Source organism: Somniosus microcephalus, chromosome 4, assembly GCF_052327205.1.
Source record: "Somniosus microcephalus isolate GS21.2 chromosome 4, FLI_Smic_1.0, whole genome shotgun sequence".
Lineage (NCBI taxonomy): Eukaryota > Metazoa > Chordata > Chondrichthyes > Squaliformes > Somniosidae > Somniosus > Somniosus microcephalus.
The window spans coordinates 279609385-279634387 of record NC_140990.1 but is presented as its reverse complement, the minus strand read 5'-3'; the positions used below and the strand labels follow the sequence as shown (position 1 = coordinate 279634387).

General features: G+C 42.9%; 1 protein-coding gene across 4 annotated transcripts in view; it reads left to right on the top strand.

Moving 5' to 3' along the window:
* osbpl11 (oxysterol binding protein-like 11) overlaps window positions 1-22097 on the top strand; it is a 102446-nt gene extending 80349 nt beyond the window's left edge. For all 4 annotated transcript variants that reach the window (XM_085986514.1, XM_085986513.1, XM_085986516.1 and 1 more), the window contains one exon: window positions 20270-22097. In XM_085986514.1, the coding sequence (XP_085842640.1) occupies window positions 20270-20399 (130 nt within the window). In that variant the 3' untranslated portion in view covers window positions 20400-22097. The remainder of the gene's footprint in view (window positions 1-20269) is intronic.
* The last annotated feature ends 2906 nt before the right edge of the window (window positions 22098-25003 follow it).

Genomic DNA, 25003 nt, shown 5'->3' with positions numbered 1-25003 from the left:
GGATGTAGATTATCAGGCCCTGGGGATTTATCGGGCTTCAATCCCGTCAATTTCCCTAACACCATTTCCCTACAAATACTGATTTCATTCAGTTCCTCACTCTCATTAGACCTTATGTTCCCTGACATCTCTGGGAGGTTAATTGTGTCCTCCTTTGTGAAGACAGAACCAAAGTATGTATTTAATTGGTCTGCCATTTCTTTGTTACCCATTATAAATTCCCCTGATTCTGACTGCAAGGGACCTATGCTTGATTTCACCAATCTTTTTCTCTTCACATATCTATAGAAGCTTTTACACTCAATTTTTATGTTCCCTGAAAGCTTACTCTCATACTCTATTTCCCCCCTCTTAATTAATCCCTTTGTCCTCCTTTGCTGAATCCTAAACTGCTCCCAATCCTCAGGTTTGCTGCTTTTTCTGGCCAATTTATATGTCCTTTTCTTGGATGTTATGCTATCCCTAATTTCCCTTGTTAGCCACGGTTGAGTCACCTTTTTTGTTTAATTTTTATGCCAAACAGAGAAGAACAAATTCTGTAGTTCATCCATGCGATCTTTAAATGTTTGCCATTGCCTATTCACCATCAACCCTTTAAGTAACGTTCCCCAATCCATCCTAGACAACTCGCGCCTCATACCATCGTAGTTTCCTTTATTTAAATTCAGTACCCTAGTCTCTGAGTCAACTACTTCACTCTCTCCATCTTAATGAAGAATTCTATCATATTATGATTCCTCCTTCCCAAGGGGCCTCGCACAACAAGATTGCTAATTAATCCTTTCTCATTACATAATACCCAGTCTAAGATGGCCTGATCTCTAGTTGGTTGCTCGACATATTGGTCCAGGAAACCATCCCGTATACACTCTAGGAATTCCTCTTCCACAGTATTGTTACTAATTTGGTTAGACCAATCTATATGTAGATTAAAGTCACCCATGATAACTGCTGTGCCCTTATTGCACGCATCTCTAATTTCCCATTTAATGCTATCCCCAACCTCTGCATTACTGTTTGGGGGTTTGTATACAACTCCCACTAACGTTTTCTGCCCCTTGGTATTTCTCAGCTCTACCCATACAGATTCCACATCATCGGAGCTAATATCCTTCCTTACTATTGTGTTAATCTCCTCTTTAACCAGCGATGCTACCCCACTGCCTTTTCCTTTTTGCCTGCCCTTCCTGAATATTGAATACCCCTGGATGTTGAATTCCCAGCCTTGGTCACCCTGGAGCCATGTCGCTGTAATCCCAATTATATCATATCCGTTTACATCTATTTGCGCAGCTAATTCATCTACCTTATTACGAATGCTCCTCGCATTAAGACACAAAGCCTTCAGGCTTGTTTTTTTAACACTCTGACCTTTTAGAATTATTGTTTACTGCGGCCATGTTTGATTTACACCCTTGATTTCTCTGACTTCCACTTTTGCTTTTCTCCTTCCTGTCTTGCTTCTATCCTTGCTTCCCTTTCCTCTGTCTCCCTGTACAGGTTCCCAGCCCCCTGCCATTTTAGTTTAAATCCTCCCCAACAGCACTAGCAAACACTCCCCCTAGGACATCGGTCCCGGTCCTGCCCACGTGCAAACCGTCCAGTTTGTACTGGTCCCACCTCCCCCAGAACCGGTTCCAATGTCCCAGGAATTTGAATCCCTCCCCCATGCACCATTCTTCTAGCCACGTATTCATCTGAAATATCCTTCTATTTCTACTCTGACTAGCATGTGGCACTGGTAGCAATCCTGAGATTACTACCTTTTGAGGTCCTATTTTTTTAATTTACCTCCTAATTCCCTATATTCAGCATCTCATTTTTTACCTATATGCACCATGACAACTGGCTGTTCACCCTCCCCCTCCAGAATGCCCTGCAGCCGCTCCGAGACATCCTTGCACCAGGGAGGCAACGTACCATCCTGGACTCTCGTTTGCGGCTGCAGAAATGCCTATCTATTCCCCTTACAATAGAATCCCCTATCACCATAGCTCTCCCGCTGTTTTTCCTCCCGTCCTGTGCAGCAGAACCACCCATGGTGCCACGAAGTTGGTTGTTGCTGCCTTCCCCCGATAAGCCATCCTCCCCAACATCCAAAGCAGTATATCTGTTTGAGAGGGGGATGGCCACAGGGGACCCCTGCACTATCTGCCTGCGCCAACTACTCTGCCTGGTGGTCACCCATTCCCTTCCTGTCTGTGCAGCCTTTACCTGCGGTGTGACCACCTGATTAAACGTGATATCCACGATGTCCTCAGCATCGTGAATGCTCCAGTATGTATCCATTCGCAGCTCCAGCGCCACAACACGGTCTGCCAGTAGCTGCAGCTGGATACACTTCCCCCACACATGGTCGTCGGGGACACAGGAAGTGTACCTGATTTCCTACATAGTGCAGGAGGAGCATGCCACGGGGCCGAGCTTTGCTGCCATGATTTACCCTTTAATTAATTTAAATTAAATCAATACCACCAATTATACTATTAAATTATATACTCAAGAGCCCTTGTTTCCTAGCACTCCCCGCTACACAACAGACACCTTAGAAACTATAACCACAAAATTAAGACCTTCTAAACTTTATAAACTATGAACCTTAACTGTCAAACTATAGAGTCGTATAAATACTCACATGGCCGCACTCACCCAATCAGCTGCCTCCTGCCCGTGTCACGTTTTGAATCGTGACGTGGCTCTGGAATGCCACCGCCGGTCTGTGAGATTGGTAAGCCTCTGTAAAAATAGCCCGCGAAAGTGAGTTTAAATACTCACTGAACCTCTGCTCTCACCGCTCCTGACACTGGCCTCTGTAAAAATAGCCCGCGAAAGTGAGTTTAAATACTCACTGAAACTCCGCTCTCACCGCTCCCGACACTGGCCAAGACAGAACCAAAGTATTTATTTAATTGGTCTGCCATTTCTTTCTTACCCATTATAAATTCCCCTGATTCTGACTGCAAGGGACTTACGCTTGACTTCACCAATCTTTTTCTCTTCACATATCGATAGAAGCTTTTTCAGTCAGTTTTTATGTTCCCTGCAAGCTTACTCTCATACTCTATTTTCCTCCTCTTAATTAATCCCTTTGTCCTCCTTTGCTGAATCCTAAACTGCTCCCAATCCTCAGGTTTGCTGCTTTTTCTGGCCAATTTATATGTCCTCCTCTTGGATGTTATGCTGTCCCTAATTTCCCTTGTTAGCCACGGTTGAGTCACCTTTTTTGTTTTATTTTTATGCCAAACTGGGATGAATAAATTCTGTAGTTCATCCGTGCGATCTTTAAATGTTTGCCATTGCCTATCCACCGTCAACCCTTTAAGTAACGTTCCCCAATCCATCCTGGCCAACTCACGCCTCATACCATCGTAGTTTCCTTTATTTAAATTCATGACCCTAGTCTCTGAGTCCAATACTTCACTCTCCAGCTTAATGAAGAATTCGATCATATCATGATCGCTTCGCCCCAAGGGGCCTTGCACAACAAGATTGCTAATTAATCCTTTCTCATTACAAAATACCCAGTCTAAGATGGCCTGATCTCCAGTTGGTTCTTCGACGTATTGGTCCAGGAAACCATCCCGTATACACTCGAGGAATTCCTCCTCCACAGTATTGTTACTAATTTGGTTAGCCCAATCTATGTAGATTAAAGTCACCCATGATAACTGCTGTGCCCTTATTGCACACGTCTCTAATTTCTCGTTTAATGCCATCCCCAACCTCGGCATTACTGTTTGGGGGTCTGTATACAACTCCCACTAATGTTTTCTGCCCCTTGGTATTTCTCAGCTCTACCCATACAGATTCCACGTCATCAGAGCTAATATCCTTCCTTACTATTGTGACTATGCCCCCTAGTTCTATCTGTCTCTCTATCTACCCTATCTGTTCCCCTTTAATATCTTGAAAACTTAGATCAGATCACCCTTTAACCTTCTAAATTCTAGGGAATACAACACCAATTTGTGTAATCTCTCCTCGTAACTTAACCCTTGAAGTCCAGTTGTCATTCTCATAAACCTACGTTGCACTCCATCTAAGGCCAATATATCCTTCCTAAGGTGTGGTGCCCAGAACTGCTTCCAGTACTCCAGGTGTGGTCTAACCAGGGTTTTCTATTGCTGCAGCTTAACATAAGAACATAAGAAATAGGAGCAGGAGTAGGCCAATCGGCCCCTCGAGCCTGCTCCACCATTCAATAAGATCACGGCTGATCTGATCCTAACCTCAAATCTACTATCACTCTCCATCCCACCCGAACCCATGTGATCTCCCGGGAGAGGCGAAAAACCAGATTTAAAAAAAAACAATGGCCAATTTGGGAGAAAAAATCTGGGAAATTCCTCTCCGACCCATCTAGGCGATCAAAACTCGTCCAGGAGATCACTCTGTCCCTATATTTTCTACAGTACTTACCTTCTGTAAAGGCGATCGCCACCCCAGCCAGGAACGGGAATAAAACCATCTCCTGAAATCTAACAGAATTAGAACACAAGAAGTAGCAGCAGAACCAGGCTACACGGCCCCTGGGCCCGCTCCACTACCCACAGGGCCACGACCATTCCGAACCTAGACTCGTGTCCAATTTCCTGCCCGCTCCCCATAACCCTTAGTTTCCCAGAAGTAAAGGGAATTATCTATTTCTGTTTTAAATTAATTTAATGATGTAGCTTCCACAGCTTTCTGGGGCAGCAAATTCCACAAACCTACCACCCTCTGAGTGAAGAAGTTTCTCCTCATCTCAGTTTTGAAGGAGCAGCCCCTTATTCTAAGATTATGCCCCCTAGTTCTAGTTTCACCCATCATTGGGAACATCCTCACCGCATCCACCCAATCAAGCCCCTTCACAATCTTATATGTTTCAATAAGATCGCCTCTCATTCTTCTGAACTCCAATGAGTAGAGTCCCAATCTACTCAACCTCTCATCATGTGTCCACCCCCCTCATCCCCGGAATTAACCGAGTGAACCTTCTTTGTACTGACTCGAGCGCAAGTATGTCTTTTCTTAAGTATGGACACCAAAACTGCATGCAGTATTCCAGGTGCGGTCTCACCAATACCTTGTACAACTGCAGCAAGACCTCCCTGTTTTTATATTCTATCCCCCTAGCAATCAAAGCCAACATTCCATTGGCCTTCTTGATCACTAGCTGCACCTGCATACTAACTTTTTGAGTTTCGTGCACCAGGATCCCCAGATCCCTTTGTACTGCAGTACGTTCCTGTTTCTTGCCATTAAGATAATAACTTGCTCTACGATTTTTCCTGCCAAAGTGCATAACCTCACACTTTCCAGTATTGTATTCCATCTGCCAAATCTCTGCCCACTGTCGATGTCCCCTTGCAGGTTTTTTATGTCCTCCTCACTCACTACTTTCCCTCCCATCTTTGTATCATCTGCAAACTTTGATATGTTACACTCGGTCCCCTCCTCCAAATCGTTAATATAGATTGTAAAGAGTTGGGGACCCAGCACTGACCCCTGCAGAGCACCACTAGTTACTGATTGCCAGTCTGAGAATGAACCATTTATCCCAACTCTCTGCTTTCTGTTAGAGAGCCAATCCTCCACCCACGCCAGAATATTACCCCCAATCCCGTGATTTTTTATCTTGAGCAATAATCTTTTATGTGGCACCTTGTCAAATGCCTTTTGGAAGTCTAAATACACTATGTCCATTGGTTCCCCTTTATCCACCCTGTATGTTACTTCCTCAAAGAACTCAAGCAAATTTGTCAAACATGACTTCCCCTTCATGAAACCATGTTGAGTTTGTCCTATTAAATTATGTTTATCCAAATGTCCTGTTACTGTCTCCTTAATAATGGACTCTAAAATTTTACCAACCACAGATGTTAGGCTAACAGGTCTATAGTTTCCAGCCTTCTGCCTACTACCCTTTTTAAATAAGGGTGTTACATTAGCAGTTTTCCAATCTGCCGGGACCTTTGCTGAGTCCAGGGAGTTTTGGAAAATTATTACCAATGCATCCACAATCCCTACTGCCACTTCCCTCAAGACCCTAGGATGTAAGCCATCAGGTCCAGGGGATTTATCTGCCTTGAGTCCCATTATTTTACCGAGTACCACTTCCTTAGTGATTTTAATCGTATTTAGCTCCTCCCCCCCCCCCCCCCCCCCCCAGAGCCCCCTGTTTGTCCAGTGTTGGGATATTCTTAGTATCCACTACCGTAAAGACTGATACAAAATATTTGTTCAGCGTTTTTGCCATCTCCATGTTTCCCACCATTAATTTCCCGGTCTTATCCTCTAAGGGACCAACATTTACTTTAGCCACCCTTTTTCTTTTTATATAACGATAGAAACTTTTGCTATCTGTTTTCATATTTTTTGCTAATTTACTTTCATAATCTATCTTCCCTTTCTTAATCAATCTTTTAGTTATTTTTTGCTGTCTTTTAAAAACTTCCCAATCTTCTATCCTCCCACTAGATTTGGCTACCTTATATGCCCTTGTTTTTAGTCGGATACTATCCTTAATTACTTTACTTAGCCACGGATGGCTATCTTTTCTTTTACACCCTTTTTTCCTCTGGAATATATCTTTTTTGGAAGTTGTAAAATAACTCCTTAAATGTACACCACTGATCATGTACCGTCTTACCCTTTAATCTACTTTCCCAGTCCACTCTAATCAATTCCACTCTCATACCTTCATAGTCTCCTTTATTCAAGCTCAGCACGCTTGTTTGAGATCCAATCTTCTCACCCTCTAATTGAATATGTAATTCAACCATGTTATGGTCACTCATTCCAAGGGGATCCTTTACTAGGACATTTTTAATTAATCCTGTCTCGTTACACAGGACCAGATCTAAGGTTGCTTGCCCCCCTGGTCAGTTCAGTTACATACTGCTCAAGAAACCCATCCCTAATACACTCAATGAACTCATCCTCAAGGCTGCCCTGCCCAATTTGATTTGTCCAGTTAATATGATAGTTAAAATCCCCCATAATTATAGCTGTTCCCTTATTACAAGCCTCAACTATTTCCTGATTAATACTCCGTCCAACAGAGTTGCAACTGTTCGGAGGCCTATAGACTACGCCCACTAGTGTTTTTTTCCCCCTTATTATTCCTTATCTCCACCCAAACTGTTTCACTATCCTGCTCCTTTGACCCAATATCATTTCTCTGTATTATAGTGATTCCTTCCTTTATTAACATAGCCACCCTACCTCCCCTTCCTTCCTGCCTGTCCTTCCTGATTGTTAAATAACCTGGTATGTTTAATTCCCAGTCATGGTCACCCTGCAGCCATGTTTCTGTAATGGCCACAAGATCATACCCATATGTAGTTATTTATGCTGTTAACTCATCCATTTTGTTACGAATGCTACGTGCATTCAGATAAATAACTTTCAAATATGTTTTGTGACACTTAGTTCCTGTTTTTTTTCCCTTTTACTACTTTACCTTTTACTCCATACCTTCTGTCCCTTCCTGACACGTTTTGTTTTTTTAATTCCCCCACTGCTACCTAAGTCTATGACCTTCTCCGTTGTCATTTTTATTATTTGCTCTCTAGAAACCTCCCCCCCCACTAATTAGTTTAAAGCCCTCTCTACAGCCCTAGTTATATGATTCGCCAGGACTTTAGTCCCAGCACTGGCCAAGTGAAGTCCGTCCCAACGGAACAGTTTCCTCCTGTCCCAGTACTGGTGCCAGTGTCCCAAGAAGCAAAACCCATTTTTCCCACACCAGTCTTTGAGCCACGCATTTAACTCTTTAATTTTATTTATCCTAGCCAAATTTGCTCGTGGCTCAGGTAATAATCCAGAGATTATTACCCTTGAGGTTCTGTTTTTTAATTTGACCCCTAGCTGCTCATACTCCTTTAACAGAACCGGCTTCCTAGCCCTATCTACGTCATTTGTACCAACATGGACTACGACAACTGGATCCTCCCCCTCCAACTCAAAGTTTCTTTCCAGCCCAGAAGAGATGTCCTTAACCCTAGCACCGGGCAGGCAACACAGCCTTCGGGACTCCCGCTCTTGACTGCAGAGAACACTATCTATCCCCCTAATGATACTATCCCCTACCACTACAACATTTCTTTTTACTCCCTCCACTTGAATGGCCCCCTGTTCCATGGTGTTGTGGCCAGGTTGCTCATCCTCCCTGCAGTCCCCGCTCCCGCCCTCACAGGGAGTAAGAACCTCGAACCTGCTTGACAAGAGCAAGGGCTGCGTCTCCTTCAACACTACATCCTGGATCCCTGTATCTTCCTCACTCGTAGTCACACCGTCCTGTCCCTGACCACGGACTACATCTGCAGTAATGAACTTCATAGGTGTGACCATCTCCTGAAACATAGAGTCCAGGAACTTCTCCCCCTCCCTGATGTGTCGCAGTGTCTGCAGCTCGGTCTCAAGCTCTTTAACACGGAGCCGAGTTCCTCTAGCAGCAAACACTTATCGCAAATGTAATCACCGTGAGCCTCAATGGGGTCCACCAGCTCCCACATTTCGCAACAGTAACACATCACCTGTTCACCCATATCTATGTAATTAATTAAATTTCTTATTATTAGTTATGAAGGCCCTCTGCCCCGATATAGATGATAATATTACACCACTATTTAATAGGACTTACCAACTTAAAGGTATAGAAGAGAAGGAAAAGGACCTACCAACCAGCTGATTACCAACCTCCCTTTTGAATGCTGTCTGTGGGGCCTGTCTGGTTGAATTGTCTCGCTGCCCCGCTTCCGCAGTGCTGGATTAGCCTGAGAGTGGGAAGCAAAACAGAGCAAAAACACCCCCTCACCTCCCACTTACCAAACTCTGCTTGCACTCAATGCACCGCACTTCTACCCCCTTGTATTCTAGTCCTCTAGACATAAAGGCCAGCAACCCATTAGCCTTTTTGATTATTTTCTGTACCTGTTCATGACATTTTAATGATCTATGTACCTGGACCCCCAAGTCTCTTTGGACTCCACTGTTTTTAGCCTTTCACCATTTAGAAAGTACCCTGTTCTAGTAGATTTACATATAAATTGGGCTAACCAAATTAGTAAAAATACTGTGGAGGAGGAATTCCTAGAATGTTTACAGGATGGTTTTCTGGAACAATATGTCGAGGAACCAACCAGAGATCAGGCCATCTTAGACTGGGTATTATGTAATGAGAGAGGATTAATTAGCAATCTTGTTGTACGAGGCCCCTTGGGTCAGAGCGATCATAATATGATAGAATTCTTCATTAGGATGGAGAGTGAAGTAGTTGACTCGGAGACTAGGGTCCTGAATTTAAATAAAGGAAACTACGATGGTATGAGACGCGAATTGGGTAGGATTGATTGGGGAATGTCACTCAAAGGGTTGACGGTGGATAGGCAATGGCAAACATTCAAAGACCGCATGGATGAACTACAGAAGTTGTTCATCCCAGTTTGGGATAAGAATAAAACAAAAAAGGTGACTCAACCGTGGCTAACCAGGGAAATTAGGGATAGCATAAGATCCAAGGAGAGGGCATATAAACTGGCCAGAAAAAGCGGTAACCCTGAGAATTGGGAGCAGTTTCGGATTCAACAAAGGAGGACAAAGGGATTAATTAAGAAGGGGAAAATAGAATATGAAAGTAAGCTTGCAGGGAACATAAAAACTGACTAAGAGCTTTTATAGATATGTGAAGAGAAAAAGATGAGTGAAATCAAGTGTAGGTCCCTTGCAGTCAGAAGCAGGGGAAGTTATAATGGGGAACAAAGAAATGGCTGACCAATTAAATGCATATTTTGGTTCTGTCTTCACAAAGGAGGACACAAATAACCTCCCAGAGATGTTGGAGAACATAGGGTCTGATGAGAGGGAGGAACTGAAAGAAATCAGTATTTGTGGGGAAATGGTGTTAGGGAAATTGACGGGATTGAAGGCCAATAAATCCCCAGGGCCTGATAATCTACATCCTAGGGTACTTAAGGAGGTGGCCCTAGAAATAGTAGATGCATTGCTGATCATATTCCAAAATTCGCTGGAATCTGGAACTGTACCCATGGATTGGAGGGTAGCTAATGTTACCCCACTATTCAATGTGGGGGAATTAAGGGGTCTTTTTCCGAGTGGCAGGCAGTGACTAGTGGGGTACCGCAGGGATCGGTCCTTGGGCCCCAGTTATTCACAATATACATTAATGATCTAGATAAGGGAACTAGATGTAATATCTACAAGTTTGCAGACGACACAAAGCTGGGTGGGCGTGTGTGCTGCGAGGAGGATACCGAGAAACTCCAGGATGATTTGGACAGGTTGGGTGATTGGGCAGAAGCGTGGCAGATGCAATATAACGTGGATAAATGCGAGGTTATCCACTTTGGTGTCAAAAACAGAAAGCCAGACTATTATCTGAATGGCAATAGATTGGGAGAAGGGGAAGTGCAACGAGACCTGGGTGTCCTTGTGCGCCAGTCGCTGAAGATAAGCATGCAGGTGCAGCAGGCCGTGAAGAAGGCAAATGGTATGTTGGTCTTCATAGCGAAAGGGTTTGAGTACAGGAGCAAGGATGTCCTGCTGCAGTTGTACAGGGCCTTGGTGAGACCACACCTTGAGTACTGTGTGCAGTTTTGGTCGCCTTATCTGAGGAAGGATGTTCTTGCCATGGAAGGGGTTCAGCGAAGATTCACCAGGCTGATACCTGGGATGGCAGGAATGACGTATGAGGAGAGATTGGGTCGATTGGGCTTATAGTCGCTGGAGTTTAGAAGAATGAGAGGGGATCTCATCGAAACTTATAAAATTCTGACAGGTCTGGACAAACTAGATGCAGGTAGACTGTTCCCGATGGTCGGAGAGTCCAGAACCAGGGGTCATAATCTAAGGATAAGGGTTAAGCCATTTAGGACAGAGATGAGGAAGAATTTCTTCACCCAGAGTGGTGAACCTGTGGAATTCTCTACCACAGAAGGCGGTTGAGGCCAAGTCTTTAAATATATTCAAGAAGGAGTTAGATATATTTCTTAGAGCTAAAGGTATCAAGGGATATGGGGAGAAGGCAGGTACGGGGTACTGAGTTTGGATGATCAGCCATGATCTCATTGAATGGCGGAGCAGGCTCGAGGGGCCGCATGGCCTACTCCTGCTCCTATCTTCTATGTCTACATTGAAATCCATTTGCCACAGTTTTGCCCATTTACTTAATCTGTCAATATCCCTTTGTAATTTTGTTCTTCCATCTACACTGCCTACAATTCCACCCATCTTTATGTCATCATCAAATTTGGATAAATGGCTTTCTATCCCATCATCTAAATCACTAATAAATACTGTGAATAGTTGAGGCCCCAACACAGATCCCTGCGAGACAACTAGTCACCTCCTGCCAATTTGAGTACCTACCCATTATCCCTACTGCCTGACTCCTGTCGCTCAGCCAATTTCCTAACCAGGTCAATAATTTGCCCTCAATTCCGCGGGCTTCTACCTTAGTTAACAGTCTCTTATGTGGGACTTTATCAAATGCCTTCTGGAAGTCCGTATAAATAGCATCCATAGACATTTCCCTGTCCACTACTTTAGTCACCTCTTCGAAAAATTCAATCAAGTTTGTCAGGCATGACCTGCCTTTTGCAAATCCATGCTGGCTCTCTGATCAACTGAAAATTTTTGAGGTGTTCAGTCACCTTATCCTTAATTATAGACTCTAGCAATTTCCCGACAACAGATGTTATGCTAACTGGTCCATAATTCTCTGGTTTCCCGCTCACCGTTTTTAAATAGCGGAGTGACATGTGCAATTTTCCAGTCTAAAGGAATGGTTCCTGAATCGACAGATTATAGGTAGGGCATCTGCAATGTACTCCCCTACTTCCTTTAAACCCTGGGATGGAAACCATCTGGTCCTGGGGATTTGTCACTCTTTAGCGCCATTATTTTCTTCATTACTGTTGTTTTACTTGCATTAATTTTAAATGATGGAAGGTGTCATCGACAGTGCTATCAAGCGGCACTTACTCACCAAAAACCTGCTTACTGATGCCCAGTTTGGGTTCCGCCAAGGCCACTCGGCTCCCGACCTCATTACAACCTTGGTCCAAATATGGACAAAGGAGCTGAATTGGTGAGGTGAGAGTGACTGCCCTTGACATCAAGGTAGCATTTAACCAAGTGTGGCATGAAGGAGCCCTATTGAAGTGAAGTCAATGGGAATCGGGGGGGGGGGGGGGAAACGCTCCACTGGCTGGAGTCATACCTAGCACAAAGGAAGATGGTTGTGGTGGTTGAAGGTCAATCATCACAACCCCAGGACATCGCTGCAGGAGTTCCTCAGAGCAGTGTCCTAGGCCCAACCATCTTCAGCTGCTTCATCAATGACGTTCCCTCCAAGATAAAGTCAGAAATGGGGATGTTAGCTGATGACTGCACAGTGTTCAGTGCCATTCACAACTCCTCAGATAATGAAGCAGTCCATGCCCACATGCAACAAGACCTGGACGACGTTCAGGCTTGGGCTGATAAGTGGCAGGTAACATTTGCGCCACAGAAGTGCTAGGCAATGACTATCTCCAACAAGCGAGAATCTAACCACCTCCCCTTGACATTCAACGGCATAACCATCGCCGAATCCCCCACCATCAACATCCTGGGGGGGTCACCATTGACCAGAAACTTAACTGGACAAACCACATAAATACTGTGGTAACACGAGCAGGTCAGAGGCTAGGTATTCTGCAGCGAGTATCTCACCTCCTGACTCCCCAAAGCCTTTCCAACATCTACAAGGCACAAGTAAGGAGTGTGATGGAATACTCTCCACTTGCTTGGATGAGTGCAGCTCCCACAACGCTCAAGAAGCTCGACACCATCCAGGACAAAGCAGCCCGCTTGATTGGCACCCCACCGACCACCTTAATCATTCACTCCCTCCACCACCGGCGTACCATGGCTGCAGTGTGTACCATCTACAAGATGCACTGCAGCAACTCGCCAAGGCTTCTTTGGCAGCACCTCCCAAACCCGCGACCTCTTCCACCTAGAAGGACAAGGACAGCAGGCGCATGGGAACACCACCACCTCCACGTTCCCCTCCAAGTCACACACCATCCTGACTTGGAAGTATATCGCCGATCCTTCATCGTCGCTGGGTCAAAATCCTGGAACTCCCTCCCTAACAGCAGTACGAGTACCTTCACCACACGGACTGCAGCGGTTCAAGAAGGCGGCTCACCACCACTTTCTCGAGGGCAATTGGGGATGGGCAATAAATCCTGGTCTTGCCAGCAATGCCCACATCCCATAAATGAGTTTAAAAAAAAAAAAAAAAAAAAAAAATGTTTTTTAAAATTTTGTTGAGTCCCTGTCCTTGGGATTTCTAGCATGCTATTCTCTTCGTCTACTGTAAATATTGATGCAAAGTAATTATTCAAAATGTCTGCCGTTTCCTTATCATTGATAATATCACCAGTTTCAGTTTTTAAGGGGCCTACATTACTCCTGACAATCCTCTTTGTCCTAACAATTGTAAAAAAAAACTGTGTTCATTTTGATATCCCCTGCCAGTTTCCTTTCATACTCCCTTTTTGTAGCTCTTACTATCTGTTTTGTGACCCTTTGCTGTTCTTTGTATCTTTTCCATTTGCCAGGATCTGTGCTATTTTTGTATGCTTTTCCTTTTAGTTTTATACTGTCCCTTACCTCTTTAGTCTGAAAGGATATTTACTAGTCCTAGCCCCTTTGGGGCTATCCCGGATCAGGCGTATTTCTCAGATGTTCACTTTCAACTAAAGTTTGAGGTAACTGAATCCTAGACATTTAACTGGGTCTAACGGTCCGGGCTATCTCTCCCTAAAGGAAAGGAGCAACCCGAGAATGTTATCGTCCTCCAGATAGCACTTTTCATAAGTTTAGTCAGACTGTAACGTCCCGGATATTATGAGGGTCCGGAGATCTCCTTCAGAAATGTACCTCGCCACCAAAGAGTGTACAGAGATTGAGTTTGCAAGTTATTGATAAAGAAGACTTATGTGAGAGAATTCTAAAAATATATAGAGATTTATTAAAAGAACCGACATGCAATTTACAGTTGGTGAATCAGTCAATCGCAACTTTAACAGTTTTAAAAAGAGAAAAAATACGATCTTTTTAACTTTTAAATCTTAACTTCACTACAGTATTACAGTTCTTAAAATTTTCTCTTCAGGATAACCATCAATATCAAATTACCTTCGATCCCTGAGGTACAAAGAGTGAAAGACCACAGAGCCGCTTCTGTAGTCGAGAATCGCTTTGCTCAATTAAAGCAAGTCAGAAATCTCATTTGAGACTTCAATATTGATACCCTTTTTCAGTTGTATCCCATAAGGCTTCTGCTGATCCAAGTTAATTATCACTATTCATCTTTCTGCTGACCTCCTGCAATTCTTACTCCTACATCGGCAATAGTTATTAGGAGTTTTTACCATATAGGTGTGAAGGCAGATGTCTCTTATTTCATGTCATCTTTACGAGGCAGATGGTGAGACCGCACCTTGAGTATTGTGTGCAGTTTTGGTCACCTTACCTGAGGAAGGACGTTCTTGCCATGGAGGGAGTGCAGCGAAGATTCACCAGGCTGATACCTGGGATGGCAGGAATGACGTATGAGGAGAGATTGTGTCGATTGGGCTTATACTCACTGGAGTTTAGAAGATTGAGAGGGGATCTCATCGAAACCTATAAAGTTCTGTCAGGTCTGGACAGACTAGATGCAGGAAGGATGTTTCTGATGGCCAGGGAGTCCAGAACCAGGGGTCATAGTCTAAGGATAAGGGGTAAGCCATTTAGGACTGAAATGAGGAGGAATTTCTTCACCCAGAGAGTGGTGAACCTGTGGAATTCTCTGCCACAGAGGGCGGTGGAGGCCAGTTCATTAAATATATTCAAGAAAGAGTTGGATATGTCTCTTGAGGCTGAAGGGATATGGGGAAAAGGCAGGGACAGGGTACTGAATTTGGATGATCAGCCATGATCACATTGAATGGCGGAGCAGGCTCGAAGGGCCGAATGGCCTACTCCTGCTCCTATCTTCTATGTTTCTATGTTTCCTTATCTTATGTGCCATCTTTAAGAGGTTTAATTTAAATCACTTATCCAGGGTTGACCATTGTTCTGTTCCCAAAAGGCCAGCCACTCTGAGCCACCCATTCTTTTTCAATAAGGTTATTTATTCAGGGTCAACAACTTGTCCTATTTCAATAGCCAGAATTCTTTCATAGCTATTTCACAGTTAGCTTTCTAAATTTCCAAACCCAGTTTGTCCTGTTTTAAAGAATTTATACGGTAGAGTTCCTTATAAGGTACTCTTCAGGGTTAACCACTGTCTTATCTCAATAAGGCCAGAATTCTTTCATAAGATAGTGTATTTTTCTACAAAGGCTATACAGTATGGTTTTCTAAAAAAGTTATACAGTATATTCCTTCACAAGTCGTCCATGGCTCTTTTTTTTGGCACGTAGAGCTCTTGTCCCTCGGGTATAAGCTGGTTCTGTATCACCTTAAATTCTTTTTTGAACATCTCCCACTGATGATCTATGGACAGTCTCTGTCTCATCCCTTTGAAGTCGGCCTTACCCAAATCTAGAATCTAGTAGCTGATTCGTGTTTCTCCCTTTCAAACGCTGTGTTGAACTCGATCATGTTATGATCGCTATTGGATAAATGTTCATACACAGTTAGGCTGTTAACTAAATCTGGCTCATTACTCATTACTAAATCTAATATGACATGCCCCCTTGTTGCCTCTAGGACATAATATTGTTGTAGAAAACTATCCCGGACACACTCAAGAAATTCACTACCTTTCTGACAGGTGCTAGTCTGCTTATCCCAATCTATATGAAAGTTAAAATCCCCCATTAAAACCACTCTGCCTTTACTACACGCTTGCCTAATCTCTGCATTTATACAATCTAGCACTTCACAGCTGCTACCAGGGAACCTATACACAACTCTCACTACAGTCTTAAATCTTTCCTATTTTAATTATACCCATTAAAGTCTCCACTGCCTGCTTACCTCTCGTTATATCCTCTCATCATTGAAGTGATTTCATCCTTAATCACTAAGGCTACTCCTCCACCTCTGCCATTTTCCCCCTCTTTCCTGTAGACCTTATAACCTGGTATATTTAGTTCCCAGTCCTGACTGTCTTGCAACCATGTCTCCGTAATGGCTACCATGTCATACTCTCCAATTTGAATTTGTGCCTGCAGTTCATTCAATTTATTCCTTATACTCAGTGCGTTTGTATAAAGAACGCTTATTTTGGCCACACACCCTAGCCTGTCCTTCAGCTCTAATGTTTTCCTCACTTGTTTCTTATTTCCTGCTCCTGGTTTAATCACTTTACATCTTTTAGTTTTCCCTCTACATGTAGTGCATAAAGCACAATTTCTGACTCTTACTCTACTCTCTTCCCTTGCATTTGTTTTTGAACTATTTTTACTACAATTTCCACCTGAGCCCCCGCCCCCCCCCCCCCCCCAATTTACTAGTTTAAAGTCCTTGTGACTGCCCTATTTATCCTTTCTGCTCTGACCCTGGTCCCAGACAGTTCAGGTGGAGCCTATCCCAATGGTACAGTACCTTCCTGTCCCAAAACTGGTGCCAGTGCCCCTTGAAATGGAACCCCTCTTTCCCACACCACTCCTTTAGCCACGTGTTTGCTTTCCTAATCAGCTTATCCCTAAGCCAATTTGCATGTGGCTCAGGTAATAATCCAGAGATTATAACCCTCGAGGTCCTGTTCTTTATTTTAGCTCCTAGTTCTTGGTACTTCCCAAACAGGACCTCTTGCCTACTCTTCCCTATGTTGTTGGTCCCAACGTGGACCACAATAACTGGATCCTCCCCCTCCCTCTCCAGTATCCTTTCAAGCCGTTTCGAGATGTCCCTTACCCTGGCACCAGGTAGGCAACATGCCATGTGGGACTCTCGATCCTGTTTACAAAGGATGCTATCTGTCCCCCTAATTATAGAATCCCCTGCAACTACCACATTACGCTTCCTCTCCTCGTCCTCCTCCACCCTTAGGACAGCCTCCTGCTCCAAAGTGCCATGGTCTGCATTTTGGCTGTCCTTCCAGCAGTCTTGATCCTTATCCTCACAGGTAGCAAGTACATTGTACCTGTTGGGTAGGGTCAGTTTCTGTGGATCCTCATTCTGTTTCTTACCTGGGTTCCCTTTACACACTATCAGTCACACCAACCCCGTTCTGATCCTGCACCTCTCTGAGGTGTGACCGAGATCTGGAGCAAACTGTCCAGATACTCTTCCCCCTCTCGTGTTAGTGTCTCCAACTCGCACTCCAGCTCAATGACTGAGCTGGAGAGATTCGAGACAGAGACATCTCCTGCAGACGCGTTCGCTCGGGCAGTCTCACTGTCCACAAACTCCCACATACTGCGGTCCAGACACCCAACCTGCCCTGCCATTTCTTAGTCTAACCTTTTATTTATTTAATTTGTTAAAATCTTTATTCAATGATTATATGTAGTTATATTAATTAGTTTATCTAGTTAAGTGTTTAATTTAATAAAGTACGTTGTAGTTTCCCGCTCTTAGTTTAAACCACTGTCAAGCTTAGAGAGAAAAAACATTAATACTCACCAACCAATCACCTACCTGCTGTCATGTGACGTCACTTTTTTGTTGTTTTAAAATTCGTTCGATTTGCACTGCTGCCTCCTCGCAGGTCCGTGCTGCCTCTGCTCCCGCTGTATTTATTGTCCGTCACCTCATGTCGCCACTCCTCACAGGTCTGCGCTGCCTCTGCTCCCGCTGTATTTATTGTCCGTCACCTCATGTCGCTACTCCTCACAGGTCTGCGCTGCCTCTGCTCCCGCTGTATCTATTGTCTGTCACCTCACGTCACGACTCCTCGCAGGTCCACGCTGCCTCTGCTCCCGCTGTATTTATTGTCCGTCACCTCACGTCATGACTCCTCACAGGTCCGTGCTGCCTCTGCTCCCGCTGTATTTATTGTCCGTCACCTCATGTCGCTACTCCTCACAGGTCCACGCTGCCTCTGCTCCCGCTGTATTTATGGTCTGTCACCTCATGTCGCCACTCCTCACAGGTCTGCGCTGCCTCTGCTCCCGCTGTATTTATGGTCTGCCGCCTCCAGTCCTGACTTCTCGCAGAAACATTTTCCAAGTTTTGTGTCATCTGCAAATTTTGAAATAATAAAATACTTTATCAAACGCCTTTTGAAAGTCCATATACACAACACCCACTGCACTACCCTCATCAACCCTCTCCGTTACACCATCAAAGAACCCGATCAAGTTAGTCAAACACGATTTGCCTTTAACAAATCTGTGCTGACTTTTATTCATTGAACCATACTTTTCCAAATGCCAATTAATTTTGTCCCGGATCATTGTCTCTAAAAGTTTCCCCAAAGTTAGGCAAACTGGCCAGTATTTGCCGGGTTTATCCCCCTCTCCTTTTTTGAACAGGGGTATAACGTGCAACCCTCCAGTCCTCTGGCACCACCACCATTTCCAAGGAGGATTGAAAGATTGTGGCCAGAGCCTCTGCAATTTCCACTCTTACTTTCCTCAGTAACCTAGGATGCATTTCATCCTGACCGGGTGACTTTTCTACTTTGAGGACTGCCAACCTTTTAAGTACCTCTCCTCTTTATCTATTTTTATCCTATCCAATATTGCTACTGCCTCCTTTACTGCTATATTAGCAGCATCCTCTTCTCTAGTAAAGACAGACTAGTAAAGCAAAGTAATCATTTAGTACCCCAGCCATGCCCTCTGACTCCACAAGAATATCTCCTTTTTGGTCCCTAATCGGCCCCACCCTTCATTTGACTGCCCTTTTACTATTTGTGTTTATAAGACTTTTGGGTTCCCTTTTATGTTGGCCACTAATCTATTCTCAGAAGAACATGAGCATTAGGAGCAGCAGTAGGCCATGTGGACCCTCGAGCCTGCTCTGCCATTCAATAAGATCATGGCTGATCATCAACCACAACTCCACTTTCCTGCCCGATCTCCATATCCTTTCATTCCTTTGATTCCCCTCATATACTCTCTCTTTGCCCCACTTATTCCCATTTTTAGTTCTCCTTGATACTCAGCTTGGTTCTCTACTGTATTATGAACCTAGCATTTGTCATAAGCCTCCTTTTTCTGCTTCATTTTAATCTCTCTATCTTTTGTCATCCAGGCAGTTCTAGCTTTGGATGTCCTTCCTTTTTCCCCTCATGGGAATGTGTCTTCTCTGTAAACGAACCATCTCCTCTTTGACGGCCTCCCATTGTTCAGTTACTGTTTTGCCTACCAATTTTTTTTTTCCCAATCCACCTGGGACGGATCCCTTTTCAACTCACTGAAATTAGTCCTCCTCCAGTTAAGTATTTTTACACTTGATTGTTCCTTGTCCTTTTCCATAACTATTCTATGTCTAGTCTTCCCCTTAAAAGATGTTGTAATTACTTCCTGTGGAAAAGCATTCCATGTTTCACAACTTTTTAAGAACATAAGAAATAGGAGCAGGAATAGTCCCTAAGGCCCATACGACCCATTCAATAAGATCATGGCTGAACTTCTACGTTCGCTCTACTTTCCTGCCCTATCCCCATATCCCTTAGTGCCCAAAAATCTATCGTTCTCCGCCTTCTGTGGTAGAGAATTCCAGAGATTCACAACCCTCTGGGTGAAGAAATATCTCCTCATCTCGGTCCTAAATGACTGACCCCCTATCCTGAGACTATTACCCCTAGTTCTTCACTCTCCAGCCAGGGGAAACAACCTCTCAGCATCTGCCCTGTTCAGTCCTCTGAGAATTTTATACATTTCACTGAGATCACCTCTCATTCTTCTAAACTCCAGAGATTATAGGCCCATTCTACTCAATCTCTCCTCATAGGACAGCCCTCTCACCCCAGGAATCAATCTAGTGAACCTTTGTTGCATTCCCTCCAAGGCAAGTATGTCCTTCCTTAGGTAAGGAGACCAAAACTGTGCACAGTACTCCAGGTCTGGTCTCAGCAAAGCCCTATACAATTGCAGTAAGACTTCCTTACTCTTCTACACCAACCCCCTTGCAATAAAGGGTAACATACCATTTCCTTTCCTAATTGCCTGCTGTACCTGCATTTAAAATTTCTGTGATTAGTGTACAGGAACCCCCAAATCCCACTGAATATCAACATCACCTTTCACACAATTTCTCTCTCCTCATTCTTAATTTATAAATTTAAACCTACTACAGACATCTAAATTTTTCTTTGACCTATTTGTAGGGTGATGGATGGATCTACTACAAGCCGCTATGGAGAAGAGACAGCATTGAGACAACTGCACCAGCACCTTAGATTCTGTACAACTGGACTAGAGCAACATGGTTTAAGTAATAAGCGTTCACAACCGTAGCTGTGACCAATGTTGTTTAGCCATAATGATTTCGTATTAAAATGTAAAATGCAGTAAATCTCTCGGCTGCTTTTATTCAACATTGTGTGTCTGTATGATATAATATTGTATGAGTGCTCCAAGTACACATTGGCATGGTAACATTAAGGGCACTTTAAAGTTACAGGAAAACGAGTGAAAGTAATTTTTATCTTCAACTACATTTTGTATCTTATCTAAAGCCTTTTGACTTAAATTACTTTTTGGCAAGGATCTTGTATTATTTTGACACCAGTACTTGAAAGAGGTATTGCTTCAGTGATTGATGCTGCCTCAGAACAAAGATTTCTTTCTAACTGGCACAGTGTAGTGCTTTTTTTTTTTGGCTTGTTCATGCAGTTGACAAGAAATGCTGAGATGCTGGACTGTTGATTCAGCCTGTTGAACTGTTGCAACAAAAAAATGCCAGGGTAACCTTTTGGCTCAATCGATTACTTAAGCTGCTTTTTTAAAAAAAAAAAGTCTGTTCAGGAGAAATTTGTCGTATGAAGTTCCTCTTAAGTACATTTCTTTAAAAATTGCAGGCAATTAAGAAATAATCCCTCAAAAATTGGTAAGCAAATTGAAGAGTTGTTGTTGTATTGAGTAATGTCATTCAAGACACCTTGTTTCCAAAGCGTTGTGCCTTACGCTGTTTTTTTTTAGCATAGTCTTCCAATTAGTATATGTGATATTATCTGTTGTGGCTTTATTATGGCTGAGTTAACGTTTCATCATGAACTGAAAATGTAATGAATTTTATGAATTGATTTGTTTCAAGTTTCTTGCAGAAACTGCTTAGTAAGCAAGTCTCCATAAGTACAAGCTTTAAAAAGAGGATGTGATTTTAAAAGAATTACTTTCAAGGGAACAATATAGATAATATCTCTCTAATGATGGTGAAACCATGATGATTTGGTTCTTGAGTGTAAAAGCCCCATAAGTCATGACTGCTGTTGGCACAACGTAAGCCATGGGCTTTTACACTGGTGAAACAAACCCAGAACCCACCATCACTGCTGAGATATTCTGTTTATTCTATGCGTGTGTGGCTCTTGAGTGTTGCAATAAATCTGGAATACCACAAGCTACTACTGTCCATTAAGTGTTATGTCACTTTTTTTTTCTCTTTTTAGTTAAATATTGACCTTGTGACAATGAAAGTACCATTCACACTTCATAGAATAAATTTTGCAGCCCAAGCAATGACAGGTGAAAGATGGCTTTTTCTAGTTTTGATTGGAAGGCATAACTTACAAAATGAGCTTAAGTGATGAAATCTTCCACATGTCAGATAAGTTGTCACTCACTTGTGTAGGATTTTGTTTGTACAAAGTTTTTTAAAAAGTTTAATTGAAATTTAACAAGACAGATCTGAATTCAAAAAATCTTTGTGTATTTTGTTGCTGGGGTATTAGAGAGAGAAATGAGCAGTACACAGTACTGACTATAGAATTTCCAGTCTGAGATATCTTAATGGTGAGATACTAAACCAGAAAACATCATTACTCATTGTATTTAAAATAAAAATGGAAGTGTATTGATTGTCGCACACCACTTTGGTGATGCTACAGTCCTGTATCTTTTGCAATCATGTACAATGCACTGAAGGAAACTCAATGACACTCCTGTAGTAGTAGCAAGTGTGAAAAGATTGAATTAAATATACTGCAAAAACGGCCCATTTTATGATCTTCTTTTATAAAGTTTTCTTACTTGCACCTGATACTGTTATGGAAATGCAGAATGTGTACTGTAAAACTGAACTATATAGCTATGCTAATGAAGAGAGTTATAAACAAGCACGGTAGAATATTCCATTCATCAGTTTCACAGGTGAGTCTCAAGTCATTGCATTTTGTAAATGCGTTGAATATAGTTGATTGCAGTTGTGGTTTGAAAGGAAGCCTTTTATCACACAAAAGTACAGAAATAATATGTTGTCACAAATTTGGGGCTTTTATGCTGGACATTCTCTTGGGTTGAGGTCATTGGTCACTCCTGTAAGCAGACCTCACATCCTTTATTATCAGGACCAGCTTTTGCTGCCCAATATCTAGTTAAACAATAGGATCACATTCGGTTCTTAAGGGAATCCTTTCTTCAGATACTGGCTAATGAAATCTCGACATGTCACCTTGTGCAGTTTCTTTACAGAAGGTGCACTGAAAAGCATTGTATCAAGGCAAGGCACAATTTCAAACTACAACTGGTTTATTTTGCATAACACCAGTGAATGAACAGTATACAGATTTCACAGTAAGAACAGTCAATATCCTACATTCCTCCACTGAAAAATAGACAGAAGTTTACTATCTCTAAACATAGGCTCACTTTTCTAGCTGATTCAGACTTTTAAAATGCAAGTAACTTTCTCTTACTGCCTGCTAGGGTGCAGCTCAGTGTGTGTGTGCATGCATTAGGGGCGGTTTGGCCCACTGAACTATCAATTACTGTTACAATGCTGAGGTAATGCCTACCAATGCTGAGGCTCCCAAATGTCAACCGTAGCTTATCCTTGGCTGTACAAATGGAATGGGATGACACTGGCCTGACCGGCATTGCAAACAGTGTTCCATGTACAATGCCCTGAAATAATTGAGATTGTACACAATGATGTCCCCCCCCCCCCTCCTTTGAATAGCCAATTAACACTTCAAATCACTTTCAGGCTGTTGGCTTAGAGAAAAATGCTTAATTTAAAATTGCAGAAATATAAGTTTGAAAAGTTCTGCTCAGGCTAAATCCAAATTCACTGCAATTACATTTTAGGAACAATGGGTATATGTTGGAAATGATGAGTTGTATCTTTTAGCCAGTTTCAGTCAGAGTTGAATCAAATTTCATTTTGACAACACTACTATGGATTAATTTGGGCACAAATTTCAAACTACATGATTAAAATGTTTCTAAGGATCAAGTTGGTTTCATTGTAGCTTCAAGGTTTGTGAACTATTTTTAAAAGAATGTGCAACTACCTGGGGAATGGAACAAATTTAGAAACTTGAAGTTCAGTTTTGTCAGTTGAAGCCTGGACAACATGAACAGTAAATATAAATGCGTTCCCTTTTTCATGTATTTGTCCCATATAAATAGTTATTTTTAAACCAAATAATTGCTTCTAAATTTAGGTCAATGAATTCACTTAGACAGCATGGCTGTAATTGGGCATCAGGAATGTGTACGTCAGTGACATCTCTGCACCTGTAATCTTTAGTTCTACTGATTTATTCTAATATTTCTTTCGCTTGAGCAACTACTGCCACACTGATTCCTTTCAACCTTGGTTAACCACCCTCCATGGACCTTTCTTGTGATTAATTCTACTCCGTATAAAATACATTTTGCACAATTTCCTATTTTTGTTACCATTGTGCCTTCATTTACATTTCTCGGCAATAAATACTATCCAACTAGATGAGTCTCTGAAGATGCCTTTTCCCAACATATCTTCTTTCTAGCTAGGTATTATTTCAAGTTTACATATTTTATTTACAGGAAGCTACCTCTGAAGGTTGCTTCTAAGTGTTATGAACAATTGAGGATCCAATCTGTAGGCACCCTGACTGCAGCTGCTCAATTTGAAGTCCTTCCCTTGATGGCTAAAATTTCTAAAGTATTACTGCTTTATCCCAAGAGCAATATGCCATGTATGAGAGACCTTATCAAAGGCTTCTTCAAAGATACTTATCTACCCATTCTGTTACATCCTCAAGGTTTCAGTAAATGTGTTAACTTAATGATTAGACTGTCACTGACCTCATCTCTGGGGATCTTCACTCCACAACTGTCAAACTCATAGTCCCCCAACCCCTCATCTTCCCATGTCCATCTCCGACTCTTCCATTCCCTTCCTCAACTTCTCTGTCTCTATTTCTGGGGATAAGCTATTGACCAACATCCTCTAATATTCTAAAGGGGATTGACGGTAGATGCTGAGAGGTTGTTTCCCCTGGCTGGAGTGTCTAAAGCTCGGGGGCATAGTCTCGGGATAAGGGGTAGGCCACTTAAGACTGCGATGACGAGGAATTTCTTCACTCAGAGGGTTGTGAATCTTTGAAATTCTCTGCCCCAGAGGGCTGTGAATGCTGAGTCTTTGAGTATATTCAAGGCTGAGATCGATGTAGATTTTTGGACTGTAGCGGAATCAAGGGATATGGAGATCGGGCGGGAAAGTGGAGTTGAGGTCGATGATCAGCCATGATCTTATTGAATGGCGGAGCGGGCTCGAGGGGCCGTATAGCCTACTCCTGCTCTTATTTCTTATGGTCTTATAAGCCCACTGACTCCCACAGCTACCTTGACTACACTTCTTCCCACCCATTTCGTGTAAGAATTCTATTCCATTCTCCCAAATTTATTGTCTCCATCGCATCTGTTCTGACAATGCCATCTTTCATACTCGTGCTTCCGATATGTCTTCCTTTTTCCTCAACCAAGGACAGGGCCCTCAACTGTGTCTGTTCCATTTCCTACACTTCTGCCCTCACCCCTTACCCTCCCTCTCAGAACCACAATAGGGTTCCCCTTGTCCTCACCTTTCACCCACGGGCCTCCACAACGCATCATCCGGCATCATTTCCGCT